The sequence below is a fragment of the Crocodylus porosus genome, unplaced genomic scaffold, assembly GCF_001723895.1.
Source record: "Crocodylus porosus isolate Cpor-Errol unplaced genomic scaffold, CroPor_comp1, whole genome shotgun sequence".
In the NCBI taxonomy this organism is placed as follows: domain Eukaryota; kingdom Metazoa; phylum Chordata; order Crocodylia; family Crocodylidae; genus Crocodylus; species Crocodylus porosus.
The window spans coordinates 130234386-130252451 of record NW_017728943.1 but is presented as its reverse complement, the minus strand read 5'-3'; the positions used below and the strand labels follow the sequence as shown (position 1 = coordinate 130252451).

Below are 18066 nucleotides of genomic sequence, written 5' to 3'. Positions count from 1 at the left end.
AGACCTTGGCCACTCGAACTGTGAAGAAGTTCCTCCTAATATCCAATCTAAATCTGCTCTCTTCTAGCTTGTGGCCATTATTTCTTGTAACCCCCGGTTACAAGATTTAAGCAGAAACATACTGTCGCCTTATTTGTAGTTTCACAGGAAATTTTTTCTGTCTTCTAAGTGTTCAGAACATAGGGTTATTACATACTTCTTGTGATCTTTTAATCTTTCTTAGTTATCTTTTTTTGTCAAATTTATAGCAGTAAAAGTGATTTATTTTAATTGCTTTAAATGTATTGTCTGTGGTTACCTATACAAGTATTTAAATTCAGGAATACTAAAAGAAAAAGCCTTGTCTAATGTTTGTGTGTGTGCAGAAGTTCTTCAAGAGTACCTGATATCCATGATTGTCACTATGATTTCTTATGCTTCTATGCTGACAGCTTGAATAAACCTGTTGATTGATAATTCTGATCGTTACTTTCAAAAAGTATTGTATTTCATACCTTATCAGGTAAGATGATCAGCGATTTCCTTGAGACCTGCTAAGCCTGAAATCTGGGGGTGGGGGAAGGTGTTGGTTTTTGGGGGTTCTGTTTTTTTAATTTTACACAGACAGTTTGTCACTACAGTGAAATTTATGTACAGTAAAAGAAAGCAGGACTCTCCAATATATTTTTTCCAAACAGCCTGGTTCACAGGTTAGAGAGTGGTGCTAAATGATAAAAAATGGGATTGCATAGATAAAAAATGGGGATTGCTGAGACCATTACAGATTTTCTCTTTTAAAGGAGAAAAAAGCAGGAAACTATGGGTTCCTCTTGCAGGATGGCAGAGTTCCAGTCTGCAAGGGGCTGCTTGGCCTGGGGGGAGCAGGAGGAGGGCAATCAGGCAGGGGGCACCATGTGCATGTATGTGCACATGCATGTAGCAGTGAGGCAGTGTGGAGAGCAGCTCCTGCAGCTCCCTTCAGGTAAGTCTGTGGGAGAGGGCAGATTGAGACCCCTGCAGTGAGGGAGGGAGGAAATGGGGCAAGGCTAGGGCTGGGGGTACTGCCCAGCCACGCTTGTGCATAGACTTGGGGCAGGAATGCAGGGCCTGGCTGGGGGAGCAGGATGGAGCAATGGGTGGCTCGCCCAGGGAACTCCCTGCCACTGTGCACACTCTCAGGGAAGGAGGCGTGTGCCCCCTAGATTTGTGTGTGAGGTGGGAGTGGATGTGAGATGTCCACTGAGGCCTTGGGGCTCCTCACCCTGCTGCCTCTCCCTTGGTCGTCCACAGCCGAGTGGGGCAGGGAGGCTTGGTGCTGATGCCAGGAGTTCCACGCTAGCCGCACTGCAATAACGAGATGTCCCCTGACCGCCCAGCAACAGCAGGGGTGTGACTTCATGCTGCCACTTCCGCTGCTGCCAGGCAGGCAGGGGGCACCTTGCCATCGTGGTATGGCTGGCATGGGGCTCCCAGCAGTGGCACCAAGCTTCGTCGCCCTCCCGCATTGGGTCTTGCCTTCTGGTCCACGGAGACCCCTGAAAGTAGGGCAGCAGGGTGGGGAGCCCTGAGCCCACAGTGGGGAGCCCTGAGCCCACAGTGGGCAGCCCACATCCTTCCCCTCCGTGGGCTCTGTTCTGGTTGTGCTACCCATGGTGAAAGGCAGGGAAGGAGAGTCAAGGTCCACACTCTGCTCTGGCTGCAGCACCAGGTGGCAGCTGGGGCTTGGGCGCTGGGGGGGCAATGGGCTGTGGGTGGAGAGTAAGGAGCGCCTGGGGGGTAGGGGACTGCAGGTTGGGAGTAAGGGGCTGTGCTGAGGATAGGGGGTCATAAATGGGGTCATGCTGAGGAAAAGTTTGGGAACCACTGCATTAGAGTGTTCTGCAGAGCCATTGTTATAAACAATTTTCTGATTTCTTTTAAAATCTTGCTTGTCCTTTATTATTGTAGATTAGAAGGTAACTTTAGGACAGGGGTGGTCAATTTTTAGTATTAATGCTACAAGTGGCATGGACAGCCTTTGTGTATGGCACGCAGCAGGGAGGAAGGGGACAGGCAGCACAGTTGCAGATAGGACAAGGAGCAGAAAACAGAGTAGCAAGTTGGACAGGAAGTTGAGGGCAGTAAGCAGAAATCAGAGCAGTGTACTGGACAAGGAAAAGGAGTTGGAGTAGTTCTTAGGAAGGGTGTGGGGCTAATTTGTGGGATATCTACCAAAAATGTTGGCCCCCACTGCTTTAGGCAATATCTATAACGTCAACTGCCAATACCTGTAAGGTTGTACTGTTGCTATACAATTCTTAATGACAAGTCTAGGTAGAGGTCTATTCTAGCTTCAGTAAAACATCACTTAAATTATGGGTATTTACTCATGAAACCCTTTTCCATTCCCCCCCCCCCCATAATTGTCATTCCCTTGCTTTGATACATTGGGTGGTAGCACTTTGCCAGTATTTGTACCCCTTTCAGTGGTTGGTACTAAGATGCTACAAGTGTAAGTGAAGTAAGATCCACAGGCATAACCTTCTAGCATGCTGCTTCAACATACTTTCTCATATAAATTGCTTAATTTTATTTATATCTAAAATGTGTTCCTGGACAGAATACTGCAGAGTACACAGGAGGATGTTATTTATGCATCCTTAGTATCCATTACTGACACAGTGCCAGCTAGCAGCCAATTTGCCGAACATGATCATTCAGACTGCTTGTTTCAGAATGAAAAGGTTTGACCAATTTCTTCAAACGGCCTTTTTGAAGCTGTAAAATTAATAATTATAGGAATAAGTTGGTTGTGTTCTTTGGGTAATTTTGTAGTGCTCATGCTCTTACCATTTTTTTATATTAACTGTGTGCCAATCAGGGTTGGCACTAATACACTTTCCTGCCATACAGAAATTTAGGACAATTTCAGCCCTGACATTTTATTGGTGAACGCTGTCAGCAAAGATGAGAGGAGCTCTTAGCTTATATACCAAAATATCTGGAAAGTAAGAGCTTGCAGACCTTTTTACAAAATGCCACAATTTACTGGAGGCATTATTTTTCTGTCCAAATGATTTCTTGTTCTTACCAGGGGCAAAGGGATCAGGTTTAAAGAGGTGAAGCTCAGCTTAGTAGAAATTTTCTAAAGCTGTTACCTCATTTGAAAAAAAAAAAGAGAAGAAGCAACGGGGAAGGAATTTTCAGAAGGCTTTACAAAAAAATGTACTTTACCAAAAAAAACATTGGAAGCAAAGTATTCTGTAATGGGGGTTTGTCAAATACGTTTGGGGACTATTTTTTAAAGACGCATGCAGTATGGAATATATCAAACATCTGATATCTATACTTCTCCTTTCTCTCTCTCTCTCTCTCTCTCTCTTTCCCTCTCTCTGTCCTTTCATCCCACCCCTCCCCTCTCCTGCCAATAACAAAAAAGGAGCAAGAATTATGCCTGTGAATTGAGATATGTAGGACAGTGTTTGAATAAACATTGCTTACTTTTCTGTAAGGAGAATTAATCCAGACCTTCAGTCACAGCATAAGGGGCATTCCCTATAGAGTGATCTCAGAAATCTGTGATTGGATCAGATTTAGTGGGGGCACCACTAAATACCTATGTGGGCATGGCCTGTATGTGCGTGTCCCTTCCTTTTCTGCACCATTGATAATAACTCTTTTTAACCACTTATGGATCTTGTAAAGAGAAGCCTGAAAGAGAAAATGTTAAGGGCGGTGACAGTGGCTATCTTCTAACTAGCGCTCTCTTTTTAAGTAGTGTAGTAGTGTGGTCAGCTGAGACATCCATGCTAACAGATTGCCATGTGTGAGGGTCTGATTTTCACTTGCATATTTCACCCTTCTGGGAAAGCACAAATCAAGGGAGATAATTTTTTAAAGAGATGAGCAGTTTCTCTCGTAAAAATACGTTATCAACCTTATATAGAAGACACTTTAAGAGAATTGCTGAATGTATGTAATATGTTCCATGAAACATATTAATAATCTCCTCGTAAAGCTGAACAATGAGTTTGAATTTCTAATACTATCGAAGCTATTGAATTTGTGGAGAGGAAGAAATATTGGTTTACCTTGAGCTACCTCACAAGATGTACATGATTAATTCTTTGCAGCAGAGGCAGGTTAAAGCTGGCTGAATACCAGCTTAATAACTTTCTTTAATTTATCAAGCCCTCTGTTTGGATTTGGTGTGTGGTATCTGTGCCTAATGCAGCATTTTTCTCTCTAAATTAAGGCCAAAAATAATGAAATTATTCCAGTTAGAGCCAATGCTAAAACTTTAGAGATGAATTCTGATGGAGCAAAAGCTCATGAATAGGTTCATCACAGTAAGCACACTTTCTGATATTTTAATGGTTCAGGTGTTCTGATAGATACTGATTCAAGTGTATAGAAACTCATCTTTCAGTATTCTGAACTTTTTTGATTTCTTCAGGAATTACACTATGATAGTCATATTTTAATATGTTATATGTTAAAAAATGAGCTGCATCAAAGCCTCTCCAGGCATGTAAGTTAGAAGGTTCAGACCTGGATGTTTGTGGCTGGTCCTTGTTTTTCTTACAGCCAGGTCTGAAGTTTGGCTTGAAATCCTACTTTCGTTGCTTAATCCTAGTATTTATACGTGAATTCAACCACAAAAAGCAGGAGGTAGGTATAATAATAAGTAAAGATTTCTTATGACCTCTATATCCACTGGTAGAATAGTTGCATATGTGTGTGCACTTGATCATGCATGCATGCATAAAAATACATATAAACAGTACTCTGCCCAATATACTAGATTTGCTAGGTGTCTTGGGAAATACTAAATTACTAGGCCCCTCTTTTCATTAACTTTCTTGCAGGAGGATGGGGTTGGTTTGATGATTGCTATCTGTCGATTCTTTATATTCATTAACTTCCTTCTTTCTGATACAGACTACATCATGAGTATGCCTGGTTGTTTGGGAGATATTGACGAGTGATGAAACTAAACACTACAGGGTTATTAAAAATTACTAGCACCCTTCTGTCCAGAGTGTTTTCCTTTGACTTGTGTCTTCATGGATTTAAAGCAAATAGTGTAGGATAGAAGTAAATATGTTAACATATAAACTTACATTTAGTATGCTGTTAATGATATGTAAATTCCATGGGTTTGTTCCTACAAATGGTGCTGTTGTTTCACGTGGAGTTTTATTACAGTGAATTAGATAGAATGTCTCTTTAAAATGTAGTAAACGTTAGCTCTGGAAGTTCGTCATAAAACAGTTCAGCAATTTGACCTGTAAAGTGGAATGGTGTCTCCATCCATCTGTGAAAAGGGAGTTTCAGTTACAGTGAATAGGCACTATAATATTAGAGACGACTGCAATCCAGAATTCTTATATTTTCGATATTCTTTTTAATTGACAGATCTGTCTCCTTAAATACAGGCAGGCCTTATGGTGCTCTAACTTGTGGTGATCTGCGCTTGCGGTGCTCCGCGATTTACACCTATGTCATTAAGTGTGGCGCTGGATCCTCGCACTTAAGGCATGCTGTAACTACGAGGATCCAGCCTGTGACCCGCAACCTACTCTGGGACTCACGGCTGCGGTAATCCCCATGCTGGGGGTCAGGTGGTCACTGCCAGGGTCACCTCTGCCTGCCCCAGGATCCACACCTGGCCAAGGAGGGGCCCAGAGCTGGGCCGGGCCTGTGTGGCTGCAGAGCTGCCCAGGGTTGGGGCCAGGGCTGGGGCCGGGGCTGAGCCATGGTGGAGTGCAGCACCCCTAGGGCTTGTGCCCGGCTGCAGAGCCCCAGCGACCTGTGAGCGGGCAGCAACTCTGCGAGGCCCAGCTTTGGGGGTCCCTGACTGCTGCCTGCCTGGCGAGGGTGGGGGTGGCTATGGCAGAAAGAAAGCAGCGGCAGGGATTGCCCCCAGGCTTCCTGCCCCCTCTGTGCTGCTCCCCAGGGAGGTGGGGTGCTGCAGCAGGATGCCCCTGTCTGGCTGGGGACGCATGGCACTCCCACGACCTCAGAGAGGGGCAAAAGCACCAGCCTGTCTCGGGGCCTGGGTGCCCCTGGGGTGGGGGAGAGCAGGGTTGGTGCCTTGCCTCCTGGCAGGGTGGCTGCGTGCAGGGCTCCCAGGCAGAGCTCTGAGCTCCACAGAGAAAGGCTTCCTTCCTTCTGCTCAGCAGTGTAAGTTGGGGAGCAAGTGCCGTATGCAGGGAGGGGCCCAGAAATAGCTGTTGCTGCAGCTGGGTGCTCCAGCCCACACTGCTCATGCACTGCCCTAGCCTCAGCTGCCCCACTGTGCCTCCATTGTGCTGGGGCCATGCTAGTTCCTGTACTGGCTCCATCCCCACTGACTTCATGCCCTAGCTTGCTCTCCTCTGCTTGCTCACCACTCCTGTCAACACAGGGTTATGGGGGACTCTGGCAGTTGCTGTCTCTTGGTCTTTCATCCCAGTGTGAGTAATTATTTATACAGCCAGAATCAACACAGTCTGTAGTAAAATTGAATAGTTGATTAAATAAAATTAAATAATTGATTTAAGTCTGGTGTTTATGGTCATTTCTATAAAAAGTTGGGCATCAGGCCCTTGATCAGGAACGTAACCCCCTATTATAACATTGTTTCTATGGGAAAATCAGATTTGACTTGCATCATTTCGACTTACAGCGCCTTTTCCGGTAACATAACCTACTGTAAGTGTGAGGACTGCATGTATTGGTAATATTAAGCTAAAAGCTAAGAGGCCAGCAGAGATTTCTCTAAACGGCCATTCTTGTGGAAATTATATCGAGCTTGCTTAAATAAACAGAATTAGAGAGGCTGTATTTGCAGCAGTCATTTCCGTGGTTATCAGGCAAATTTATGTTCACTAGGAAAATTACCTTGTCTCAATAAAGAAGAGAGCCAGCTTTCTCTTGTATGCATAAGGAAGCCAGCAGTATTGAGCGAATGAAGCATAACAGTGTCTGTCTCTATGTTTCTATTTGACCTGATTTAACCAGTGCAGCTAAAGGCCTTATACCATTCTTAATAGAGACAGGGTGCAGACATAAGATGCCTAGTTGAAATCAATCTAGTAGGGACTGTGGTGATACCGGACAGATGGGGAAATGCCTAGAAAATATAGTACCATGATTACCATGTCTGCCCTTTTAACAGCGTTCACATCCCTGTGGCAGTGTGGTGGGAGAATTAGTGTTGGATCCCCAGCTGCAGGCAAATGAATAGTCTAGCAGTAGCAATAAAAATGGCTTTTTTTTTTTTCAATTGTCCAAAAGGTGGTCATTATTTCCCTTGTGTCAACTTCACCAACATTCATTTGTTCCCTCAAGATTAGACTGTTGCATTATACAGTGTATAGTGCAATATTTTGCATCAATTTGAGGCTAAAACCATGGGGGGAATGGTTAGTGAGGGTTTCTTGGTCACATTTTTTCTTAGATGTCTTAGTTAGATTTCACCAGCAAACATCTTTTAATTGGATCTACAGCATCTAGCACAATGGGGCCCAAATCCTGACTGAGTATTTTAGAAGCTACCAGAATCCAAATTATTAACTTTACCAGTGGACCATGTTTACATGCTGTATAACAGAATTATTTTTAAATCTTTGAGAGAAGAATGTTTGTCTCTAATTACGCTTAAATGTTGTCAAAGTTACATTGCACTTGGAAAATTACAATATAATGTTAAGTGCAGCACAAAAGATGCATTTACTGTGCACCGTTCTGCCAAAACTGATTCATGCATGGAGTGACAGAAGAGAATTTTACACATGCAATTTAGTTACAGTGGGATCCATGCTAAGCCTTCTAACTATATGAGTGATGAACTGTATTACACAATACAATGCAGCATATAGCAAATCAATTAAAAATAAAGCTAGCATTGTAGTGAAGAGCACAGCAACAGAGTCCTTAAAGAATCTGCTGACAAAACAGCTGTAAGGAGCTGATTCTCTATGATTTAGCCCTTGGTGTAATTTTTCATTTTTCTTTTGCTTTGGTTAAAGATGGTTTTCATCCATATATTTAAGCTTTTTCATCATCTTGATCCTGAAGTGCAGTTATCCTGTATTTGATATTGTTATGGAGATGGTTGGATGCCCCAAACTAATTCAAGAACTAGCTCCATTGGCTTCCACCAGGTTATATCAGGGATGAATTTGGCACTGTGGGTTCAGTGCAATTCAAACAGAAGGCTGTTGTGTTAAGCAGAAGCAAACCCTCCTTTTTAATACGGAGGATAATTACTTGACGTATGTACATCTGAGGGGAGGAATTACGAAGAACACATGCAAAGCTGACTTGGTGGATGGAATTGTGATCTGTGCCAGAATTGCTGGATTTACAGATTCTCAAGTGTGGTTTATGATAGGATAAAATATAATAGGATATATACGTAATATATGATGATAACAGCCTCAGACATGTTTCTCTCATTCATGCTTTTTAAAATAAAAATAGGAATGATCCACTGGAGAATATGAAGAGGTAAACTGCGCCTTCAATCTACCCAGTAAAGGAACTCCCATCAGTTGCAAAGATTATAATTAATGTAGCAATAATACCAGCACCTTGTGCTGGTGTTTCAATAGATATAAAGTAAGACATGTCCCTGTCCTGAAAAGCTTTCAACTGAAATGGCTACTAAAGCAGGCAGGTTTAAAAAAAATATTCTGCAGTTTACAAGTGGTAGGGTTGTTATAGTCATGATGGTCCAAGGAATATCTGAGAAGTAATATTTGTTTGCTGCTATCTTTTACTTGAATCAACTTTATAGTTAGGAGAGATGTCAGACAAACTTTTAGGCAAACAATATACTTCCTTAGGTCTGGGAAAGAGGCCTAGTATAGCCTAAACTAAATATCAGTCTAACAAAAAAAAGTTTTCTGATGTTTTTGTGGCTATAAGGTTAACCCAATAAAAGATATTACCAAACAGCTTTCTTTTGTCAGTTTACAAGCCAGGGGTCAGTGTAACTGTTGGCATGTGTGTTCATCTTTTCATCAATTACTATCCTGTAGTTTATAATCTCTCTCCTTTATGATTAATTCCTAACCTGGTCCTCATTTACAGCTGCATGTTAGTATAAGAACTGTTTCTCTGATCAAAACTGGTACGCTGTTGGCTAGCTCGTGAACCCTTGCCTCCCTCAACCTAGGTTTTCACCCTTCTTATTCTTAAGACTTACCTGCCAGGACTTTCTCTACCTTCACAACAGCTCCCTACTTGTGAACAGGTGAGACATTCTAAGAAGCTTCTCAAGGTTCTTTGGGTGAATCTGATGTCTTTTATTAGACCGAACTAAATAGTTGGAAAGAAAAATTTTGGCAAGCTTTTGGGTTTAAAAACCCTTTGTCAGGCTGAGGTGGTCTCTGCATTTGGTATGTGCTCTTCCTGGATGGAATGAATAGTTATAACCTGCTCTAGATTTCAGAGGGTTTCCTGGATCAGTGAAGAAGGCAACCTCATTTTTTTTTCTGCCCTGCTATGATGTTTGCTGCTGCAGCAGATGCATGTCAGTGCCAGTGATATGTGTGTGTAGGTGCACATGCCTTCTCACATTGAGATAGTTAAACACTTTTTAAAAATGTAACTCAGTGATTCCCAACTGGGGTGCCACAGCACGCTTGGTTACCATAACACCCTTTTGAGGGTGCTGGGGAGTGCTGTACAATATTAGCATTGTTAAGTGTGGGAACATTTACACATGATTCACAAACTAAACCTAGAGATTCAATTAGGAATCTGTAATGTCAAAAACTTTCCGACCTGTTGTGGTCTTTCTGAGTTCTTTGCAACAGAAGAGTTGCTTTGTAGTCAGAAAACCAAAACCTTCCCTGCCCTCCACCCCAAAAAAACCCAACAAAAAACAACCCATAGTAAAAGCTAAGAGCTGGTGTTTTCTGAGGGGTGTCTTGAGTCTAAGAGTCTCATCTGATGTAAGCTGTAAAGAAACTGGTTTTATAGAACTTAAGAACAATAGAAAAACTCCTGCGTAATTGTATGTATACTTATGGCAGGTTTTTTTTCTTTTAAATAATCATGCTGCTTGTAGTATTTGCGGCTTTCTATTGAAGCAGTGCGCTGATGTGTGTGATTCAGAAGGTGAAACTGGTGAAAAACAGCAAAAAGTGAAACTTAAGCCCCTTCTGCACATTCAGGTGAAGGTGTGATAGGATCCGATACACAATCCACGTGATCATATCTCCTGTCATGCCATACATGCACAGCAGGAGGCATGACTGTAGGATTGTGCATTAGATCCCAGTGTGCCTTATTGCTGGTGCAGGGGGTGCCTGATATTGGTAAGAAGCAAGCTCCTGGGGTGGGACTCTCCTCAGCAAAGGCCCCTTCTACACGTTACAGGTTTAACATAATTAACTGGTTAATTGCACAGTGACCTTAAGACCAACTAAACGGGCAAAGTAGCTATTGTGTCATACATAGCTCCAACCCCAAAGGCTAGGGAATCATGGCTTCTGCAGTCTCCCAGGCTCAGAGGTGCATGAAACCCTGGGCTTGGGGTATCACAGCTGCCAATCACCCAAACCTGAGGGTTTCATGGTGGGCCTTGTGCACCCGTTTGGCTGGGAGCCCCAGCACCTGACAGGACTCCCAGCAATAGGGGGACCTCACTACACCTGTAAAGTAAAGCTTAACAACCAGCTATAAAGCTAGTACACATTTTTGGGTCTAACTTTATACCTGGTTTGAGCTTTTTTTGTCGTGATGGCTATTTTCCATGTATAACTCGTCTTAAGGTAGTTGCACATTTAACCAATTAATTGCACAATACCTGTAATTCAGTGGTCACCAACCAGTGGATCTCAGTCCACCGGTAGATCTCAGAGCCTCTTGCGGTGGATCTTGGAGCCTGTTGGAGTCCATACGAAGCTGGTGTGGGGGCTGAGTGCCTGTGTGTATGCACACACATGCACCAACCCAGTAGATCAGTCCGTGAAGAAGGGAAGGGACGGGGGCTAGATCAAGGTCCCCACGATGAGGGACAGTGCCGCAGAGGCAGGAGCAGGGGTGAGTTGAGTGGGGCCCCAGCTGAGCAGGATTTACTTGCTGAGGAGGTGCACCCCCAAATAATTTTTCCTCCCACTGTCTCCATCTGCCCCATCCTTCTCTCCCCACAAACTTATCTGCTGGGTGGGTCGCGGCAGTGCATGGTACATCTTGGGTTGCTTTTAAATGCCAAAAATGATCTCCTACTTAAAAAGGTTGGAAACCACTGCTGTAACTTGTAGAGGGGGCCTTAATGCATAGCCATTTTGTAAGAGGAGGAAGATGTAGAAAGTAATCAAACTGGATAAATAGTGCAAAGTAAGTTACTACAAGTCTTTATTTTAACTATTTAAACAGTGTAACAATCGGTTTAATACAAGTTTTCTAACAAAGCAAATTAAGATGTGGTTTTGGCTCTAGTAAGCATACACATGATAGCTTTCATCTAGTAGCTTGGATAAAAATATTAGGGACACCTTTGGCGGTATAAGCTTAGCCTGGAATCCCAAGTATGTGTTGCTAGCCCATGCTGAAATCCATGCTGTAATGCATTCACTGTGGTTGTTATCCATGCTAACTAAATCAAAGCTATCATGCAAATGCCTACGTATGCTATAAACACACCTTTGTTTTTCTGTGCAGATGTACCCTTGGTGATGTTATCTTTAGTGATGATAAATAACATGGGATACTTTAAATCTTTAGAATGCTGTATGAGCATGATTTCATTCTGTGAAGTAGGTAGGCATTATGCCCATTTTTACAGCTGGGAGCAGCCAAATTGCAGAGAATGACTGATTTGCCCAATCTCCTGCAGTAAGCTGGTGTCAGAGTCAGCTTTAATCTAGGTATTCATGTTTTTCAATCTTATATTCAATCACCTAAACCTCATAGCCTCTCTAATCCTGGACTTACTCTATTTTTATATCACAACAATGGGCCTATCCAGATTGTTTTCTGTGAAACTTGCCCTGGACAGTGAGGTTCTGAAATAATCTTTTTCCTGACATAATTTTTATAACATTGAGCAAAGTGAGCTGAAAGCCTTTTAAACTTGTTTTCCAAAAAAATGGAGATTCCCCCTCAGTCTTAAATTTTAAATTTGTTTGGTGCCTTCCCCTCAAAAGAATACAGAATCGATGCATTGAGGAAGGTCACCGCATGTTCTTAGCTACAAGACTTTGCTTTCTTATCTATTTTAGCAGACAAATGTAAGGGTAGAGTTGCTGAGATGTTCTTTTTCTCTTGGTTCCTTGTAAAATGAGCTGTTTATATTGCCTTTCTGGTACTAGGAAGATGTAAAGAGGGTTGTTGCTATGGGTGAGCCATTGTGTCGATACCATTCTGGTCATTTATTAAGGAAATAGTGCAGGCAGGTTAAACAAACTCATTCTCTTGGTTCCTGTGTTTGCTGTTTACCTTAACTGATCTGATGAATGTACCTCACATTCTGTATAGCTGGTTTGATAATGAATTTTTATTATTTTTTATAATCACTTCCACAAAAGGGGAATAAGGATGTGCTTTGACTGTTGAGGAAAAGACAAAAGAATATAATGTGTGTAGAAAGCATTTCCAGGTGCAGGGCAATATAATTCCACGTAAAATATGCAGCACTAGCCTTTTCTAGACTTTCTTTCCCTGCAAGCAGCACCAGAGAATCATGGAAACTTAAGTTACTTTGTCACTTTTGTGCCTTTATTAGGTTCAGGGTTCTTCTCAATTTTCAGTTTTCTAAAAATTTCATTAAGATACTGAATACATGTTTCCAGATCATACTAAAGAATTCTTATTGTACCCCAATATGTACACTTCATTCTGTACAGTGCTAATTATCACTACCATTTACTGTCGTATTGGGGAAATGAGTTTAAAACTAGAATACCATAGATTTATATTTCAAAGTAGTCGTCTTGACTAGACTTGGCAAGGAGGATAAGTTTGGATGAATAAATTTGCAGTGAAATTAAAATGCAAGTTACACGTTCCCTTTAGTATCCATTAGAAAAAAATATAGCAATATAACTGTGTTCTCTCAACATACTGTTGTGTGAGAAGTGTGCTTATAAATTAATCTGAGAACAGGAGCATTCAGTATATTTCTGTCCACTTCTGGTTTTCAATTACAAAAAAAAAAAAATTAAAAAATCCCCTAACTGAACAATACAATAAAAGAAGCAAAGTTTTGAGTTGCCCTGGTATGGGTGTGTGTTATAGATGTAACTTGGCAGGTATTGAGGGGAAAAGTATTTTAGAGTCACTGGCCCTTAGTAAAGAAACCCAGACTACAGTTCTTTAAAGATTGTCCCTAGGGCAGGTCATTGGAGCCAGCTCTGCTGATCTCAGTTTCTGTAATGGGGAAAAAAAAAAGGAGATGGTTTTCCTCAATGAAGTTCTTATTTATGCAGATCAGCAGAGGATTTTGCAGAAATAGAATTAATTATGTTTAAGTGGATGGGTTTGCTTTTGAAAAGGTTCTGGCAGTGTCAGGCATATCAATATCCTGCATTATATTTTAAAGAATGGTCTTTCAATTACTGTAATGGGTTTTTTTGTTTGTTTGTTTCTATAGATTCTGGGACTTTTCCAAGCCTAACCCCTTGTTAGAAATTGTGGAGCATCACACAGAGTTTACATGTGGACTAGACTTAAGCCTTCACAACCGTGGTCAGGTAATAGCTTTGACGGATTTACTTTTCACTCATTTAAAGCCATACAGACATGACTGAACTGTGAACTCCATCCTCAACAGCAGCCATCAGATCATGGAATGCCTTAGGGAAAGGTCTGACTGAATGCTGATTAAAATAAAATGCATATGGGTTAATTATTATGTATTACTTGTGTGTGTGTTAGACAAATGTCAGGTTTGCATTTGTATCTGGCAAATTACCCACCAGAAAGCTGAAGCCCACTTTGTATGTGAAACAACTGGGGTACTAGAGAAGGGTACAAAGTGCCTAACATGGCTGTAAGGAGCTGAGGTGTGGAACCAGGATAAAAACTGAAGATCAGGAGCCAAAGAACAGGAATTCAGATACAAACAAGAGGTTTGGTGATGGGCTTGAATTGAGTCTCATGGGAGTCAATGTTGACCAGACATGAAGTAACTGTAGATACTTCCCTGAATACCAGAGCTATTGTTCCCGGTGGCCAGTTCTACTGAGCAACAGTCCCCACAGTTACCGTTGCCTGCCTAAGAGGGCTTGCTCCTTTGACCATTGCTCATAGGTATCAGCAGGCAAGGACAGGAAAAGCCCCAAGATCATTTTTATAATGGGAGTTCAATTTGATTTTATTTTAATTACAGTACCTTTCAAAACACATGAGTGTAGGATTTTGTTAGGACTAGGCTGTAAGTTGTTAATCAATTAATTGCTTATATGACATCATCTAGCTAGATTAGACCTTTAAAATCATACAGAGTCAACCGTTTAAGAATTCTTTGAAAGCTTATGTTCACTTTGTAGTATGAATACAGTGTACAGAATAGTTCAGCACATGCCTTAAGGCCAAAGAAACATATACATAGGCACTGTATAATGAACGCCTGTGTAGGGCATATACCTGTTCGGATGTTTGGATGTCAGAGAAAGGGGGTGATGGTTTACAAATCTGTCCATAAAAGTGGCTCTTATGTGGTTGGATTTGTATTTGTTTATGGATTTCTTTTTGTATTTATTTGGTTTTAATTTGTGAGGCATCTAAGTACAATGACAATGAGCTGCAAAATTGGTGGAACAGTTTGTTGCAACTTTATTGTAATTTTTGTTATAAATCAAAAATTATACATAAGAAGTAAGTGGAAAAAATCTATAGCATGTGCACCTGAATCACTGTAGCTTTCAGTTGGAACTTTTTTTTTTAGCATACGATACAATGATCACAAAACAAGGAGAAATGTATTTACAATTTTATGTCCAAATTTTGCAGCAAGCTGATTGCCTCAGGTGTAGTGTTATGCAGATCCAATAGAGTTTCATTACATGCTTGGAGAGGGCATTCAGAGGGGATGTGATTCAAAGTCTGAAAAGAAATGCCAGAGTCACAGTTCTGTGAGCTAGTCCAGCCCCATCGACGTAACAGAAATCCCCATGTGCCGTGTCCTGTCCTGATTCAGTTTAGAGGTTGGAACACTGACTGCCATTCTCTAATTTCTGTTTGGGACTCTTCGTTGCTTATGCAAAGTCTGAAGATGAAATGTGCATCTTAAATTGCAACAATATTGGCACAAATGTAGCCATTTTTCCTAAGAAAAGGGATGAGCCATAGTGCAATTTGCATTAATGTTTTGCTTTGTCAGAAATATTAAAAGTGCATGGCAAATTAAACCAGACCAGATTTATTTATTTATTTTAGCCCAAGGTTGTGTTAAGATAGCTTTTTGGTTTAAAAACAAAATTAAAACTGATGATCTCAGGCAGGTACAGTATATTTCATACCATATGCAAAGCAAACGGTAATCAGCTAAATAATATACTCATCACTATTTCTTCAGCATCCAAATATTCTAGCCTAACAGTGAGGTAGTATTACTCTATGAGGTCCGCCTAGGTTGTCTGACATCTTATCACAGCCTTTTAAGATCCCATTAGCAGAGAAGGCGAGAAGTATCGTGTGAAAAATGTGTGATGAGCAGAAAAAAATACTCCCTTAGGCCTAGTCTGCACTGGGTTTTTACTATGTCTGTAAACAGTGTTTAAACTTAGATCCAAATTCTTCTGACACTGTGTGGGCAGCTAGTGTCATTAGCCAAAATGTTTGCAATGCTTAAATCCCCCGAAAAACATAATAAGTTTATAAAGACGGGTAAGAAAACTGCAGCTAGCAGGCTGGATGTAGCCCTCAGAGCCTTTGGATCTGGCTAACAGTTGTGGGGCTTTAGCAGTGGGGGTACTGTCTGTGGGCGCTTTCCCTGTGCCACCATAAGGATAAGCAGTTGCAACAGCAGCATCTTAGTGCCCACTCACCTCCAGTCTGAAGTGGGTCATTTCAGCCTGCAGCCGGAAAAGGTGTCTTACCCCTACTATAATGGTTCGTTCAAAATAGAGACCTTCCATAGCTTTTATGCTCATCATTGAGAACACTCTATTGAATACTCACATGGCCATATATTTGGATATCAATTAAAGAAAGGTATTCTCTGTCCACCCTAAACATACAAATTTTCCTGTGACTGTTCCAAACCCCAACGAAAAAATTGTTGCTAATTGTTGACTATCTGTATAATTCATCTGGGCAGAGTTCTCTGGATTTGGTTTCTCAGGAGATTTTATGGCACATTCTCTTCTAGGGTTACAAGTTCAGTAGTATATACTGTGTATAGACTTGCATAGCATTCAGTTTCATCTGTAGTTAATAAGAACAGTATGCTTAATGGAAATAAGCATATCCTGCAATGATATTATATTCCAGGTAAGGTCAAACAGGCTTTAAGTTGTTTTTTTTATTACTGTGTGGAAACACCAGAGAGCTGCAATGAGGAACCAGAATACCATTGTCTAAGCCCTGTACAAAAACAGAACAAGACGACAGAGGTTAACCCTTCTGAACTATGCCATCTCTCCTTCCTTTGGGGCAGATTGTGCCAAGACACTGAGGCAGGAGCCTGAGTTAGGTTATATCCAACATTGTGAATGCTAACCGGGAGCTTTTGAAAAAGTAACTCTTGCCAACAGATAATCTCTGAACTTCTTGAATGCCGGTTCAACTTTAAAATTAATTTTGTATGTTAATTTGAGTGGGATATTTGATACTTATATGTGTGACAACATCCACAGACAACAAATTTATCCTGTTGTGAAAATTCAATTCCTTTTGTCTGGTGTTTGAAAAAAATCCAACAAGTCTGTGAAGAAATAAATTGCTTCACATATCATAAACAGTGCAAAATTGTGGCGCTTAAGACTTTTGTTGTAATTGTAAAGCTGCTTCGTAACACAAACATAAAGAAAAGGAAAGCCTTGGATGTTGTTTGAAAACTTATCTTCATTCTTGTGCTTGGTTATCGGGTCTACTTTGTTCGCAACAGAGAAACCATTGGAAGGCATAAAAGAATACTCTCTGTTGAGCAAGACTCTTTCTTTGGCTGCGCTTGCCTGAAAGCAGGTCTGTGAAGTACAAACTGCAATTCAATTTCTAAAATTGCAGTGCTATGTGATTTTTTTAAAGGACAATGGCAGTAAGTGGCCAACCATTTCAGAACACTGATTATATGCAGAATGTATTAAAGACCACTGGCAAACCGCACAGCTGTCAGAACAGAACTTTTACAATGTGTGATGCTGAAAAGTATAACTTGGAAATTAAACATGTTAAGTGCCAAATACTAGGATAAATAAAAAAACCACTTCCAATTTAGTTAAGTTATTTAAACTTACAGTTAGAATCAGATTGCACACAGTGGCCACATGCAGACAAGTGTGGATGTGTGGTGCATAGTGCCACAGACCTGTCTGCAGTGCCACGCACTACCCATGCAGGCATTCCCTGCACTGGTACTTTGCAGAGTACTGGCCCTAGGCAAGCAGCTGCTGTAACCTTGGCTCCAGGCCTGGGGCCAAAGCTGGAGCCAACCTGCTGCCTGCCCCAGTCTGGGTTGGCTCATGTGGTGGGGTGGGGGTGTGCGGTGGGGGGAACATGAGGTAGGTCACATGGTGGAGGTGGGGGATCACACAGAGGAAGCTGCATGGTGAAGGGAGGATTCAGGGGAGACTGCGTAACCTGCTGTGCCTACTTCAGCCCTGGTTCCGGCCCCAACCGTGACCCAGTTGGGTTTGGACTTGCTGCCACTGCTTCTGTCTGGCTAGAATGGGTCAGGGTCAGGGCTACTGCCACTGCTGCTGAATGCCCCAGAGCCAGAGTTGCCACAGAAAGTAAATGGTGGGTGGGACAGTGGGAGAGCAGGCACCAGGTGGGGACAGGTGGCATTTGGGGGGAGGTGCACTGGTGACTAGGGTTAGGCACACGTGCAGGGGTGACAGGGAATGGGGCAAGAGGCGAGGGTGGCAGATAGCAGATTTTTTTTTTTTTTTCATAGACATTAGGGCTGGAAGGGACCTCGGAAGATCATCGAGTCCAGCCCCCTGC

At 41.9% G+C, this 18066-nt stretch overlaps 1 protein-coding gene across 1 annotated transcript in view; it reads left to right on the top strand.

Moving 5' to 3' along the window:
- The window catches only part of PEX7 (peroxisomal biogenesis factor 7), a 75418-nt gene that overhangs the window by 43738 nt on the left and 13614 nt on the right, over positions 1–18066 (top strand). Inside the window, exon 9 of the mRNA XM_019550188.1 lies at positions 13550–13649. Within this exon, the coding sequence (XP_019405733.1) occupies positions 13550–13649 (100 nt within the window). The remainder of the gene's footprint in view (positions 1–13549; positions 13650–18066) is intronic.